The sequence below is a fragment of the Ostrea edulis genome, chromosome 4, assembly GCF_947568905.1.
Source record: "Ostrea edulis chromosome 4, xbOstEdul1.1, whole genome shotgun sequence".
In the NCBI taxonomy this organism is placed as follows: domain Eukaryota; kingdom Metazoa; phylum Mollusca; class Bivalvia; order Ostreida; family Ostreidae; genus Ostrea; species Ostrea edulis.
In genome coordinates this window covers 74,550,254-74,565,298 of record NC_079167.1, presented here as the reverse complement: position 1 = coordinate 74,565,298, position 15,045 = coordinate 74,550,254, and the positions used below count along the sequence as shown (strand labels likewise).

Here is a 15,045-nt window from a genome sequence, read left to right as displayed (position 1 = left end):
TTTAATTATATGTACTTATTTGACTGGTACAACTAATATTGACATTATTCCTTTAAGAAGTAGGTGTATTTTAATTATATGTACTTATTTGACTGGTACAATTAATATTGACATTATTCCTATAAGAAGTAAGTGTAATTTGATTATATATACTTATTTGATTCTCATTCATATTTTCTACATTTTCCATAATTCTTAATGCCAATTTTGTTGCTTTTATTTGTTATTTCATTTTCCTGATCCTCTCCAAACAAAACAGCGCCCTCTGGCTAGTAGTAGTACAAGCAGTTCTTATCAACAAAAGATAACTCTGTAAAGCAAAAGATCATAGTCCCGGCACTCGGCATAATAGTGACCTGGCACTATCACTTATAGACGACATTATCCAATGAAATGACTAGGATTTATCATGTGATGCACTAACATGAGGTAAATGCCTTCTCTTGTTCCTTTTTAACTCGCCTTATCCCAGTATATACTTACATTCATAATGGTAAGAGCAGTGACAACGACTCCGAGGTAAGGGTGGGCTTTCTTGTAGTCGTCGTCCTCCGAAATCTACGTGAAAGTGTTAGAAAATCAAAAAAATAAGACAGAATATTCTAATACAAGGAAATATAATTCTTATTTTCAGCCAGTTTTTCACTAAAGTGATTTCTCAAGTTTGCTCTGTTTATGCAATTTAATGCAGCACACCAGTAATTTAGTAGTTAATATTCAGTTAGAATGTACACCTGTACATTAAATGCAATAAGTGTGAGAAAACAAAGAAAGCATGAGACTTCAGAGAAATACAAATCCCAAAATCCAGACTTCACAAGTTTTTTCTACACTTTGACTATCATAGTCCTATCTGTCATTCACTGTCACTATAGTCCTATCTGTCATTCATTGTCACTAGTCCTATCTGTCATTCATTGTCACTATAGTCCTATCTGTCATTCACTGTCACTATAGTCCTATCTGTCATTCATTGTCACTATAGTCCTATCTGTCATTCATTGTCACTATTCCTATCTGTCATTCATTGTCACTATAGTCCTATCTGTCATTCATTGTCACTATTCCTATCTGTCATTCACTGTCACTATAGTCCTATCTGTCATTCATTGTCACTAGTTCTATCTGTCATTCACTGTCACTATAGTCCTATTTGTCATTCATTGTCACTATAGTCCTATCTGTCATTCATTGTCACTATTCCTATCTGTCATTCACTGTCACTAATATTCATTTGCCATTTTTGTTTTAAAAAATTATGAGATCTGCAACAGCCAAGGATAGGCAACTTTTCAGTTTGTTTACGACAAGAAATATCTTTTGAAATATATCCATGCATGCAATGTCGAAGAGGGTGCAATTGTTATCCTATATGTAGAAATTTTAAGGGCGAAGGGTAACATATTCAGATTTTATATACAATACTTACCTGGCTCCATCCTTCTACATGTACAAATATAACAACGAAGGCAGCCACCACACACAACAGAGTCAGGATCATCAAAATGCGATGTATCTACAACAACAGTGTACAAATATAACAACGAAGGCAGCCACCACACACAACAGAGTCAGGATCATCAAAATGTGATGTATCTACAACAACAGTGTATAAATATAAACGCTTTAGGGCCCTTTTATTGAATTTGCAGAGTACCCTTCTATATCAATATTAAAATCATTATTCTAGAATTGAGCATATATTGTTATTATTTTCACTGTACATCAATTATTCAATGAAATTAAAAATAAAATCACAAGTCTTGACTCTAATCGTAAGACATCACAGTACTGCCATTGTCAAAAGCAAGTTATTTTCCCTATCGTGTGGATTTTGTGACATTTCTCATCCATTAAAACAGAAGAAACTAGAACTATCTGAACGGAACTAATACCCACGGAACGGAACTAATACCCCCGCGGAATGGAACCAACACCCCTGCGGAACGGAACCAATACCCCCTGTGGAACGGAACCAACACCCCCTACGGAATGGAACCAACACTCCCTGCAGAACGGAACCAACACCCCTTGGGGAACAGAACCAATACCCCCAGCAGGGCACATATAGGTGGTGGGAAATAATGAAGTTGTGCTCATTGATGAGATGGTTTTAAAAGATCTGGATAATGACAACATAACATCAACACACACATCCTCTTAAAATGGAAAAAAATCCATAACTTCCTTAAATATTAAAACATCTCCAATTGAAATAAAAGGTTCACAACTTCATTATTCATAATAATATAAGATGTACACAAAGTTTTAATCAAATCTGTTCATCAATGTTAAAGATATACTCTAGACAAATTATGTCTGTTCATCGATGTTAAAGATAATTATTCTACACAAATTATGTCTGTGGATGAATGGAGGAACAAATGGACTAGGTGGTCCCAGTATACCCACCAAATTACATTAATTTGTGTGTGTGGGTGTGTGTGTGGGGGGGGGGAGGGGGTGTATAATAAAGTGATATGAATTAAAAAGCTACTTACTACTTACTTAACTCCTAACAATTATTTAATTTCACAAAACATTCTTAATTGTTCAAACTCATCTCAAAACTTAGAAACATTTGTATAAATCTTCATATTAATTCACTACAGTACAACATGCTTATAACAAATACATTTATAAAGAATTCATGCTTACATCAAAATGATATTTAATCCCCCATGAAATGAAAATTGTATTGGATATAATGAAGTTTGGTTATTAATATATTAAACAGTTTTTCACTGTCACTGGAGGTCCACTATAACATTGATTTACTGTATATTCAAAAAAACTGAATTCTACTCAGTCAGACTAAATCCTGTGAATGACTCCCTCAGTTTGTGAATTCTGTGTAGAGAGATAAAAGAGTGGATCAAAGACTGAAGTTAAACTGAATTCTACAGATCTCTGTAGATCCAGCAGACATTGATCTGTTCCACCTAACATAAAGTTTGGAGTACTCACCTGAAACCACACCTTCTCACCCAGAAGCTTTCTGTCTGCCCACATAGGTTTATAATATCTGGCCATTACCACCCCAATGCTGGCGCACATAATCCAAGCAGCTATCATCAACAGACCTACAGATTGATAGAAGACTCACATAGAAGACTCTCATTATGCAACTTTTACAACAGTTTTGATATTTCATGTGCAGCGTCACCAAGTAAAAAATCCCATAGATACTATGCCTTCTCCAACAGTTTTCCAATCAAATTTATCTGTTTGTCCTAATGTCTATCAGTTTGTCTTTCATATTTCAAATTTTCCTCCAAAAGCATGTGATTACTATATGTGTTGTTATTCTTAATAGCATGTCTAAACTTTCACCCGTTGGCTTAGGCTTCCCATAGAATATCACAATGCACTTTGTGCCTTTACTTCTCCGAACTAACAATACATAATAGAAAATGATGTCAAGTCACTGCAAACTTGAGCTGTTATGACGGGAAGAGTGTCATAAACTTTAGACCTCATTTCTAACTGCCTGTAAGATGTCAAAACGCTATTGCAAAATTCACAAGTCTGAATTGTATTTTAAAATCTTGAATGTCCAAATATTTTAAAATAGTTTGTTTAATTACCCTTGATTGAAATTCAGCGTGTTCAAACTGCTTTTGAAAAATATACTTTTGAAATGTACTCTGTTTTATACCAGTTGTTAGAGGTAGAATTTATGATGTGTTTATAAAAGAGTCTAGCGCAGGCAATTTATGAGGATTCATTTGAGATCTTTTACGGAAATTGTAAGAGGAGTTTGTTCTCTACCTGAATCTTGCTTGGGAAAAATGTGTGATGGCTTTGTTTCAATACAGATTACCCTCAAATGTGTCGGTAAGTGTGTCAGCAAGTTGAACTCTTCATGAAATACGTGTATTTTGTACACAAGTAATACTACCACTTTTCCCGAGCACATTTCGGGTACACAAGGATATGGTGAGTTTATTTATAAAACAAAAAGTTAAAAATGATTGTTTAATCAGCTGCGCTATGTAAAACACTTCAAACAATTATAAATGACCGTCATGTGATGAACAAAGTCATGTGATATCATAACAAATATGCTAATATATAGCCGAGAGAACCTTCTATATAAATTGTCTGTACTTAAGTATATAAATTACAAGTTAAAACCAAAATTGACCTCGCAATACATTTTAAACTCCGGGAAGCCTTAATTAACATAGTTGCGTTGTCCCAATCAGAGCCAATACACTATTTGGTGTAATCATGATTTAGCACTTGTTCTGTTCAGTGTTTAATGAGTAGATATTTTCTTATTTTACTACAACCATATAAGTAACATAAACAGCTTTAGCCAATCAGGAAAGAGAGAGAATTCAATCAATAAATTAACATTCTTATTTTGTACATCTGTTCTTAATTTTATTTTCGAAGAATATCCCTCTGAGTCAAGAAGCCTTCGGGGGTCAATATTTCACAGAAAAACAAGTTCATTGAATCTCTTTGTTCTTACACATATTCCTTATTGTGGTCCATAACTAAACCAATGCCTAGGATTTGAACAAATTCAGACCCCAGATCTTATTTATGCTTCATAAAGGCCCTTGCATATTAGCTCTTATAAACATAACCTAGTAAATTGTTTCTGAAAATTAGATGAAATAAGATTCCTCAGTAGATACAACTTGGGGTCTTTATTGTAGCCCACTTTTGCACTTCAATCAACACTATATATACAAAACCTTTCCTGTATGATTATGATATCATAATATTGTGTACCTCTGTTGTAACAACCCCCCCCCCCCCCCACCCCTTTAAGAACGTTGGTTGGACCAAACATATATTAATTGCCTTACTTATGTTACACTGAAGCTTTGTTGTGCTTGAAATAAAAATAAAAATGTTCAAAACTTTTTATCCTCATCATTTCATGAATCTTTACAAAACAATGCTTCCTACAAAGGTCCCCATTGGAAATAAGCCATATGACTTTGAAATTCATGGGTTATCCTTGGCATAGGCATATACATTAATTTATTCACTGTGCTCTTAAAGTCAAATAGCTGTTAAAGTTTATACCCTTTTATCTTATGTATTTAACATCAACTTTTGTTTTAACTATGTGTTCCTCTGTGATATTGTTTTGTATTTATAATGTATATGTGCTTTTCCTAAATAAATAAACTAAAAAAAAAATGCAATATGCACATGTTCAAATTAATCATTGTTAATATACAAGAGACTAGATACAATAACAGATATTTCTGGCCATTAGATGTGGACATTTTCTGTGAGATTCAGTCAATAAAAGAGAACATTCTTCCTCATCTCCAAATGAACTATGACATCAAAAAGATGGGAAGTTTTTTTTGGTGTGTTTTTTTTTTTTTTTAACACAAAAAGCAGTTTGTACTCAGAAATCAAGGGCACTATGTGAGTTAAAATTAAACTGTTTTCACTTATCATATGAGATATTAACAATTGGTGTGTCTCAATTTGATAATGTTCTAAGATTGCTAGCTATACTTTCTGAAACTATACACGTAACAGCAGATCATGAGGAGTATAGAAGAATCTTTTATTTTCAACATGTGCATACCACAAATCAATTCCGGTGGCTTCATAAAAAATCCTGTAGTCAAATTTCTCTTTACCTTTCCACTCTCATCACAGTATCAGTACTTACCATGAACCTTAATCATAACTTCTATAGCTGTCCCTCCAATGATCTGCACAGACTGAAAGTCCACAACACTTGGGGAAATCTGCGGAATTTTGGAGTGCATGCGCTTATCTGAAATTGAAATATAACAATCCCTTCTGAAAAATTCAAAACCACTGGTTATAAACAATCTCCAGAAAATAAAAAAAAATTATCATTGATACATCAGTGCGGATGCCCTAGGAGCCTGCTTCCATGCAATATTCAATAGTGAAAATTATAGTTTATTACCATTGCCATTGAGAGCTCCATTGGCAAAGAAAAGATAGGAATCTGCCTCGAGAGTGAAATCTGCTTTCTGCAGAACAAAAGAGCAAGTCAGGATGCTGCCTGTGACTGAGCCCTGGGTCTGCTGCAGACCTGGCAGTGCCTGTAGATCAACAAAGCACAAACATAAGGGATGCAATACTGTCATTTTCATTGTGGTGGGAATCAAATTATATAGTTTTAGAAACTATAGCATAATTCCAGAGTCATTTAATTTGTCGGTATATTTGTGGAGATTTGTATGGGTGGTATATTTATGGAGATTTGTATGGGTGGTATATTTATGGAGATTTGTATGGGTGGTATATTTGTGGAGTCTTGCATTTGTGGTATATTTGTGGAGACTTGTATGGGTGGTATATTTGTGGAGACTTGTATGGGTGGTATATTTGTGGAGACTTGTGTTTGTGGTATATTTGTGGAGACTTGTATGGGTGGTATATTTGTGGAGAATTGTATGGGTGGTATATTTGTGAAGTCTTGTATGGGTGGTATATTTGTGGAGACTTGTATGGGTGGTATGTTTGTGGAGACTTGTATGGGTGGTATATTTGTGGAGACTTGTATGGGTGGTATATTTGTGGAGACCTGTATCGGTGGTATATTTGTGGAGACTTGTATGGGTGGTATATTTGTGGAGACTTGTATGGGTGGTATATTTGTGGAGTCTTGCATTTGTGGTATATTTGTGGAGACTTGTATGGGTGGTATGTTTGTGGAGACTTGTATGGGTGGTATATTTGTGGAGACTTGAATAGGTGGTATATTTGTGGAGTCTTGCATTTGTGGTATATTTGTGGAGACTTGTATGGGTGGTATGTTTGTGGAGACTTGTGTTTGTGGTATATTTGTGGAGACTTGTATGGGTGGTATATTTGTGGAGACTTGTATGGGTGGTATATTTGTGGAGTCTTGCATTTGTGGTATATTTGTGGAGACTTGTATGGGTGGTATATTTGTGGAGACTTGTATGGGTGGTATATTTGTGGAGTCTTGTATGGGTGGTATATTTGTGGAGACTTGTATGGGTGGTATGTTTGTGGAGACTTGTATGGGTGGTATATTTGTGGAGACTTGTGTTTGTGGTATATTTGTGGAGACTTGTATGGGTGGTATATTTGTGGAGAATTGTATGGGTGGTATATTTGTGGAGACTTGTATGGGTGGTGTGTTTGTGGAGACTTGTATGGGTGGTATATTTGTGGAGACTTGAATAGGTGGTATATTTGTGGAGACGTGTATGGGTGGTATATTTGTGGAGACCTGTATGGGTGGTATATTTGTGGAGACTTATATTCATGGTATATTTGTGGAGACTTGTATGGGTGGTATATTTGTGGAGACCTGTATGGGTGGTATATTTGTGGAGACTTATATTCGTGGTATATTTGTGGAGACTTGTATGGGTGGTATATTTATGGAGTCTTGTATGGGTGGTATATTTGTGGAGACTTATATTCGTTGTATATTTGTGGAGACTTGTATGGGTGGTATATTTGTGGAGACTTGTATGGGTGGTATATTTGTGGAGACTTGTATGGGTGGTATATTTGTGGATACGTGTATGGGTGGTATATTTGTGGAGACTTGTATGGGTGGTATATTTGTGGAGACTTGTATGGGTGGTATATTTGTGGAGAATTGTATAATTGTTGATGGAAGAGTTGTCTTTCTTTATCCTTGTTCATATTCTCTTGGTCATGCAGGATTTAAATTTATCAGAAATTTTGTATACCAAAAGCAAGAAAAATTATATTTCTATATCACAATTTTCATACTGAAAAACAGTGGGTGTTATAATAACTTATCCTAGATGTGGCAAGAATCACAGACAAAGGAAGTTATGTCATATTACAAACATTGAGCGAGTTGTAACTTTTAGTGTTTGCTGATCTGTATATGGTTTTGTATTACTTGTACTGGGTGAGTTGTGTTTTCCATTGTAAGTGATCTGTAAGTGGTGTTGTATATGTATTACTTACACTGGGTGAGTTGTGTCTTCCATTGTAAGTGATCTGTAAGTGGTGTTGTACATGTATTACTTACACTAGGTGAGTTGTGTTGTTAGTGATCTGTAAGTGGTGTTGTACATGCATTACTTACACTAGGTGAGTTGTGTCTTCCATTGTAAGTGATCTGTAAGTGGTGTTGTACATGTATTACTTACACTAGGTGAGTTGTATTGTAAGTGATCTGTAAGTGGTGTTGTACATGTATTACTTACACTAGGTGAGTTGTGTCTTCCATTGTAAGTGATCTGTAAGTGGTGTTGTACATGTATTATTTACACTAGGTGAGTTGTGTTGTTAGTGATCTGTAAGTGGTGTTGTACATGTATTACTTACACTGGGTGAGTTGTGTTGTTAGTGATCTGTAAGTGGTGTTGTACATGTATTACTTACACTGGGTGAGTTGTGTCTTCCATTGTTAGTGATCTGTAAGTGGTGTTGTACATGTATTACTTACACTAGGTGAGTTGTGTCTTCCATTGTAAGTGATCTGTAAGTGGTGTTGTACATGTATTACTTACACTAGGTGAGTTGTGTCTTCCATTGTAAGTGATCTGTAAGTGGTGTTGTACATGTATTACTTACACTGAGTGAGTTGTGTCTTCCATTGTAAGTGATCTGTAAGTGGTGTTGTACATGTATTACTTACACTAGGTGAGTTGTGTCTTCCATTGTAAGTGATCTGTAAGTGGTGTTGTACATGTATTACTTACACTAGGTGAGTTGTGTTGTAAGTGATTTGTAAGTGGTGTTGTACATGTATTACTTACACTAGGTGAGTTGTGTCTTCCATTGTAAGTGATCTGTAAGTGGTGTTATACATGTATTACTTACACTAGGTGAGTTGTGTTGTTAGTGATCTGTAAGTGGTGTTGTACATGTATTACTTACACTAGGTGAGTTGTGTCTTCCATTGTAAGTGATCTGTAAGTGGTGTTATACATGTATTACTTACACTAGGTGAGTTGTGTCTTCCATTGTAAGTGATCTGTAAGTGGTGTTGTACATGTATTACTTACACTAGGTGAGTTGTGTTGTTAGTGATCTGTAAGTGGTGTTGTACATGTATTACTTACACTAGGTGAGTTGTGTCTTCCATTGTAAGTGATCTGTAAGTGGTGTTGTACATGTATTACTTACACTAGGTGAGTTGTGTCTTCCATTGTAAGTGATCTGTAAGTGGTGTTGTACATGTATTACTTACACTAGGTGAGTTGTGTTGTTAGTGATCTGTAAGTGGTGTTGTACATGTATTACTTACACTGAGTGAGTTGTGTTTTCCATTGTAAGTGATCTGTAAGTGGTGTTGTACATGTATTACTTACACTGGGTGAGTTGTGTTGTTAGTGATCTGTAAGTGGTGTTGTAAATGCATTACTTACACTGGGTGAGTTGTGTCTTCCATTGTTAGTGATCTGTAAGTGGTGTTGTACATGTATTACTTACACTGGGTGACTTGTGTCTTCCGTTATACATGCATTACTTACACTAGGTGAGTTGTGTTGTTAGTGATCTGTAAGTGGTGTTGTACATGTATTACTTACACTGAGTGAGTTGTGTCTTCCATTGTAAGTGATCTGTAAGTGGTGTTGTACATGTATTACTTACACTAGGTGAGTTGTGTCTTCCATTGTAAGTGATCTGTAAGTGGTGTTATACATGTATTACTTACACTAGGTGAGTTGTGTCTTCCATTGTAAGTGATCTGTAAGTGGTGTTGTACATGTATTACTTACACTAGGTGAGTTGTGTCTTCCATTGTAAGTGATCTGTAAGTGGTGTTGTACATGTATTACTTACACTAGGTGAGTTGTGTTGTACATGTATTACTTACACTAGGTGAGTTGTGTTGTAAGTGATCTTAAGTGGTGTTGTACATGTATTACTTACACTAGGTGAGTTGTGTCTTCCATTGTAAGTGATCTGTAAGTGGTGTTGTACATGTATTACTTACACTAGGTGAGTTGTGTTGTTAGTGATCTGTAAGTGGTGTTGTACATGTATTACTTACACTAGGTGAGTTGTGTTGTAAGTGATCTGTAAGTGGTGTTGTACATGTATTACTTACACTATGTGAGTTGTGTCTTCCATTGTAAGTGATCTGTAAGTGGTGTTATACATGCATTACTTACACTTGGTGAGTTGCTTCTTCCGATGTTTTCTGATCTGTAGGCTCTTACGCCATTTTCATTATGACATGCCACAACTTCATCACCGCCCTAAAAACCAAATAACCATCACAGATTTGAAAATAAACCTGTTCAGTTCATGTACATGTTGTATATGCTCAAAGAATATGTAAAACAAAACATGCTTGTAAAATATATATCCCCTTCCCCACATTGAAATACCTGTTCAGAAAACAGTGACTTATTGACCTGAAAACAGAATTGAGGTCATTACATGTACTATGCAAAACAAATCTGACTGTGAAGTTTGATGACCCATTCTTGCTATTTCTTGAAACAATAATTGCTATAAACAGGCTAGAAATTGCTATAAACAGGCTAGAAAGCCTGTGACCTGGATTAATTGTCCACTCTCTGATAGGAACACTAGTATAGTCTAGTCCTGTGTCCACTCTCTGATAGGAACACTAGTATAGACTACTCCTGTGTCCACTCCCTGATAGGGACACTAGTATCATCAGCCTACTCCTGTGTCCACTCTCTGATAGGGACACTAGTATCATCAGACTACTCCTGTGTCCACTCTCTGATAGGGACATCATCAGCCTACTCCTGTGTCCACTCTCTGATAGAGACACTAGTATCATCAGCCTATTCATGTGTCCACTCTCTGATAGGGACACTAGTATCATCAGCCTACTCCTGTGTCAGCTCTCTGATAGGGACATCATCAGCCTACTCCTGTGTCCACTCTCTGATAGGGACACTAGTATCATCAGACTACTCCTGTGTCCACTCTCTGATATGAACATCATCAGCCTACTCCTGTGTCCACTCTCTGATAGGGACATCATTAGCCTACTCCTGTGTCCACTCTCTGATAGGGACATCATCAGCCTACTCCTGTGTCCACTCTCTGATAGAGACACTAGTATCATCAGTCTATTCCTGTGTCCACTCTCTGATAGGGACACTAGTATCATCAGCCTACTCCTGTGTCTACTCTCTGATAGAGACACTAGTATCATCAGCCTACTCCTGTGTCCACTCTCTGATAGGGACACTAGTATCATCAGACTACTCCTGTGTCCACTCTCTGATAGGAACATCATCAGCCTACTCCAGTGTCCACTCCCTGATAGGGACATCATTAGCCTACTCCTGTGTCCACTCTCTGATAGAGACACTAGTATCATCAGACTACTCCTGTGTCCACTCTCTGATAGGGACATCATCAGCCTACTCCTGTGTCCACTCTCTGATAGGGACACTAGTATCATCAGCCTATTCATGTGTCCACTCTCTGATAGGGACACTAGTATCATCAGACTACTCCTGTGTCCACTCTCTGATAGGGACACTAGTATCATCAGCCTACTCCTGTGTCTACTCTCTGATAGGGACACTAGTATCATCAGACTACTCCTGTGTCCACTCTCTGATAGGAACATCATCAGCCTACTCCTGTGTCCACTCTCTGATAGGGACATCATCAGCCTACTCCTGTGTCCGCTCCCTGATAGGGACACTAGTATCATCAGCCTACTCCTGTGTCCACTCTTTGAACAGAAGACACACCTACCATCTTTGTATCCTGAGACAGTCCAATAGCAGCCCACCATGCTGTATTGGTCCCCAAGTCGAACGTGATGGTGAAGGTCACTGAGGTCCCCATGTCTTGCCATGCCACCTCATAGGTACAGCCCTCCGCACAGTCACTATAGCAACCTTTGGTCTTGCCACAGTCTGAATCCTGCGAAAATTTGCCATTCTGAAAATAAAATTAGAACATGTATTATTGACACACAATCTTCATAAAAGTATTTTATCTTGCAGCTACCCTTATTACTTACCCAATAAAAGTAACCAAATAAAACAATGCTATACTATAAACCAACTTTTATTCGTGTGCGAAAAAAATGTTGTGAGAGTCGCAAGAACCTCACCGTAGAGAATATTTCTTGTCGCAAACAAGTCTTTGAATGCCTGTCATAGGCTCGAAAAAGGCTTGGTCGTGAAAATAACTCGCCACAAACCAGTTTGCCACAAGTGAATTGCGAAATAAAGTAGCCGCGAATAAAAGTTGGTTTACTGTATTTGGTTGATGCCAAAATAGCCTCGTACATTCTTTTAGATGTGACAGGCTTTTTTTTCATAGCGTACATCAAGAAGTCAGTTATGCCACTGTCAAGGTGACACTTTTCTACTAAGTTTTTCTAACATCAAATGATCAATTTTGGATAAATTAAATCTAATCCGAGTAGGTATTCTTTTGCAGGATAAACATAATACATTCTGTCTTGAAATAGAATTGCTGTTTGGGCTCTGGTCTAAAACATGAAGAGGACTTAATTGCAAGCCTTGTTCTCAATCTCATTTTCTAACCCCTATTCATATATGACTTATATCTGGAGACATTATAGTTATTTTACATGAAGGTCTTATGCATTGTCATACAGAAGAACTTGTGGTAACCCCCCCCCCTCCCCCTCCCCCCCATATACTTACTGCATGTGAGTGGACAACATGACCCATAAACAGGAGACAGACAGAGGTGAAGGTCACATTTGTCCTCATCATTCCAGTTCTTCTAAGCACACTGAAACCAGTGAGTAAATGCAAGTCAACTCATCAAACAAAACTGATGTTATTTAAGGAGGTACTCTACATTGTCATAATGGCTGACTTCCTTTTAAAACATGAATGAAAATATAAATACTGACAGCAATATTTGTCTACTCAGTTCAAATATCATTACCTACATGTAGCTGAGTAGCTTGACAGTAGGTTAGCACATTGACTGCTGAACTGTAGATCATGGGTTCAAGTCCAGCTGGGGTTTTAAAGTTTTTACAGATTGCTTTCTATCAAATTGCATTTCATTGACTAAATAAAGTAAATGTGAAAGTTTTCAATTTCAAAATATTGTTGTACACATATCCTCCACTTTTCACCCATATCAAATTTCTCTGGTGTAAAAATCCTATTTAAATGTACGTTTTACATATAATCACAATATGCCACTTAGTTTTGCCCTGCCCTCAAGTCAGGATCTCTACTCCAGGGATCAATAAAATTTACGATTTGGTAAAAGCCTTCTTGCTAAATGACTATGCATTTTGTTTTTCTTACAGATATGTTAAGTTGTGGAGAAGATTTTTTAAAAGTTGGTAAATTTTTGACAGTTTTTTTTACCCATCCCTTAGGCCTGGTGGGTGCAGGAGTCCTGAAATTTACAACTTATGTCCCTTTTGTCCCAAAGATGCTTCATACCAAATTTGAAAAGAATTGGAAGGGTAGTTATCAAGAAATTAAAATTGTTCAATTGTTAATGCACAATAGATAACAATAGATGCAGACCAATAGCAAAAGCCCACCGGAATGAATCAGGTGACCTATAAAAATCCTGGATCCACACCTGTTCTAAACTATATATGCACACAAATCAAAGCTGTTCATCTTTTTCAGATCCACTTACACATACCCTTCTTTTACATAAATTTCAAGTCTAAGACATAATCAAGTGAGTTAAAAATGGGTCAAAGACTCAATTGGCCGGGTTGCAATATTTAGAGTAAATAATTTGGGTAGGGATTTATTTGGTGGTAGTTATCTGTTGCCCCGCTCGACTTACTGCTAATAATGCAGTCACGGACAACGACATGTTTCTTACTGTTACCGTGAATAGTCACATTTCCACGTTTGAAAGATGTACACTCGGTCGTGGTGAAATAGGACAATGGATGTCTAAAAATTGTGGACGTTGCTGGCTTATTGGCCTCACAAATTCTGCAAAACATTTTGCCATCACGAAAATTTCCTCCGCCATTTCAGGACTGGGGTTCTTCCTTTACTTTTGCATTTCTCTTTAGACATTGCTACGCCATCTTTTGATGTAGGATGCATAACTTTCCCCGTGTGATTCTTGAATTTCTTTGTTACATGTACAAGGCTGAGGCTTCTGTTTCTGTTTTTTATTTATAAATCCAAAGTGCTCTAAACCTCGTTTTCCCGCCATCTTGATTGTTTTGACCGAGACTAAAAATATTTATTCAGACTTCCGATCCCGATTCTAAAATTTTACTGGTCGCCCAAATTTTCTTCACTTGCGAAAATGCGACTTAATTATAATCTCTAGTCGCAAAATTGATTTTCTGGTCGACCGTTTTACTCGCAACTTGGAGCACTGCTGATATATGTAATATTAAGTAATAATAACTAAATTGAACAATAACTTCAGGTGCTTGAATTGTATATGATTATATGATAAAGAAACAGAATTTCTCTATTTATATTGCAAATTTACAACTCATGCCCAGAAAATTTGACATTCATATATAATTGAATTTTTCCTCAGAGGTAGTGCAACTAAATTTAACCACATAAGATAATCTCATTTACCTTTTTCAAGTTGAACTCTATTTTTAGTAACAACTTTTTGCTGTAGAGCCCATATTCGACAAAGGTCAGACTTCAAAAAACCTAGTGCATAACTTCAATATATATACTTACTTTCTGCAAAGTTTCAAGGTTGTACATAAAAAACTGTAAGAGGAGTTGATTTCAAAAAAATTTCCCCAACCGCCCGCCCGCACTTCACCATACTATAGACCGGATTTGCACTTCGTGCAACCCGGCCAATAAAAATCTATTTAGATCTCATCTCCAGCCCCCTCCTCTTTCTAAAATGGACAATTCATTTCTTACCAATAGTTAATTTTTTTGCATGCAGAGAACCGGTTTAACTAATTTCACCTAGCTTGGCCCATTTAAATTATGTAAACAAACTTAGAGATTTAAAGCACACTGAAAATTAAACTTTTCAATTATTATGCACATTTACTAAGCTAAAACTTAACTATTTTCCAATTTTTAATACACAGCACTTTTCTTCCTAAAATATAATCTTAGTTTTGTAGCAAATTTGTTTTCACTAGATTACATAATTAAA

At 36.5% G+C, this 15,045-nt stretch overlaps 1 protein-coding gene across 7 annotated transcripts in view; it reads right to left on the bottom strand.

The window, feature by feature from the left end:
• LOC125668426 (ferric-chelate reductase 1-like) overlaps positions 1-15,045 on the bottom strand; it is a 33,110-nt gene that overhangs the window by 15,755 nt on the left and 2,310 nt on the right. For 2 of the 7 annotated variants that reach the window (XM_048902584.2, XM_048902582.2), the window contains 9 exons: positions 12,853-12,980; positions 12,603-12,693; positions 11,677-11,865; positions 10,098-10,184; positions 5,921-6,059; positions 5,654-5,761; positions 2,968-3,083; positions 1,430-1,516; positions 484-558 (listed from right to left, as the gene is read on the bottom strand). In XM_048902584.2, coding sequence (XP_048758541.2) covers positions 484-558; positions 1,430-1,516; positions 2,968-3,083; positions 5,654-5,761; positions 5,921-6,059; positions 10,098-10,184; positions 11,677-11,865; positions 12,603-12,674 — 873 coding nt within the window. In that variant the 5' untranslated portion in view covers positions 12,675-12,693; positions 12,853-12,980. Of the gene's footprint in view, positions 1-483; positions 559-1,429; positions 1,517-2,967; positions 3,084-5,653; positions 5,762-5,920; positions 6,060-10,097; positions 10,185-11,676; positions 11,866-12,602; positions 12,694-12,852; positions 12,981-13,773; positions 14,135-15,045 lie in introns of those variants that run through there. The other 5 variants (XM_048902579.2, XM_056163766.1, XM_048902585.2 and 2 more) reach the window with 4 other exon arrangements.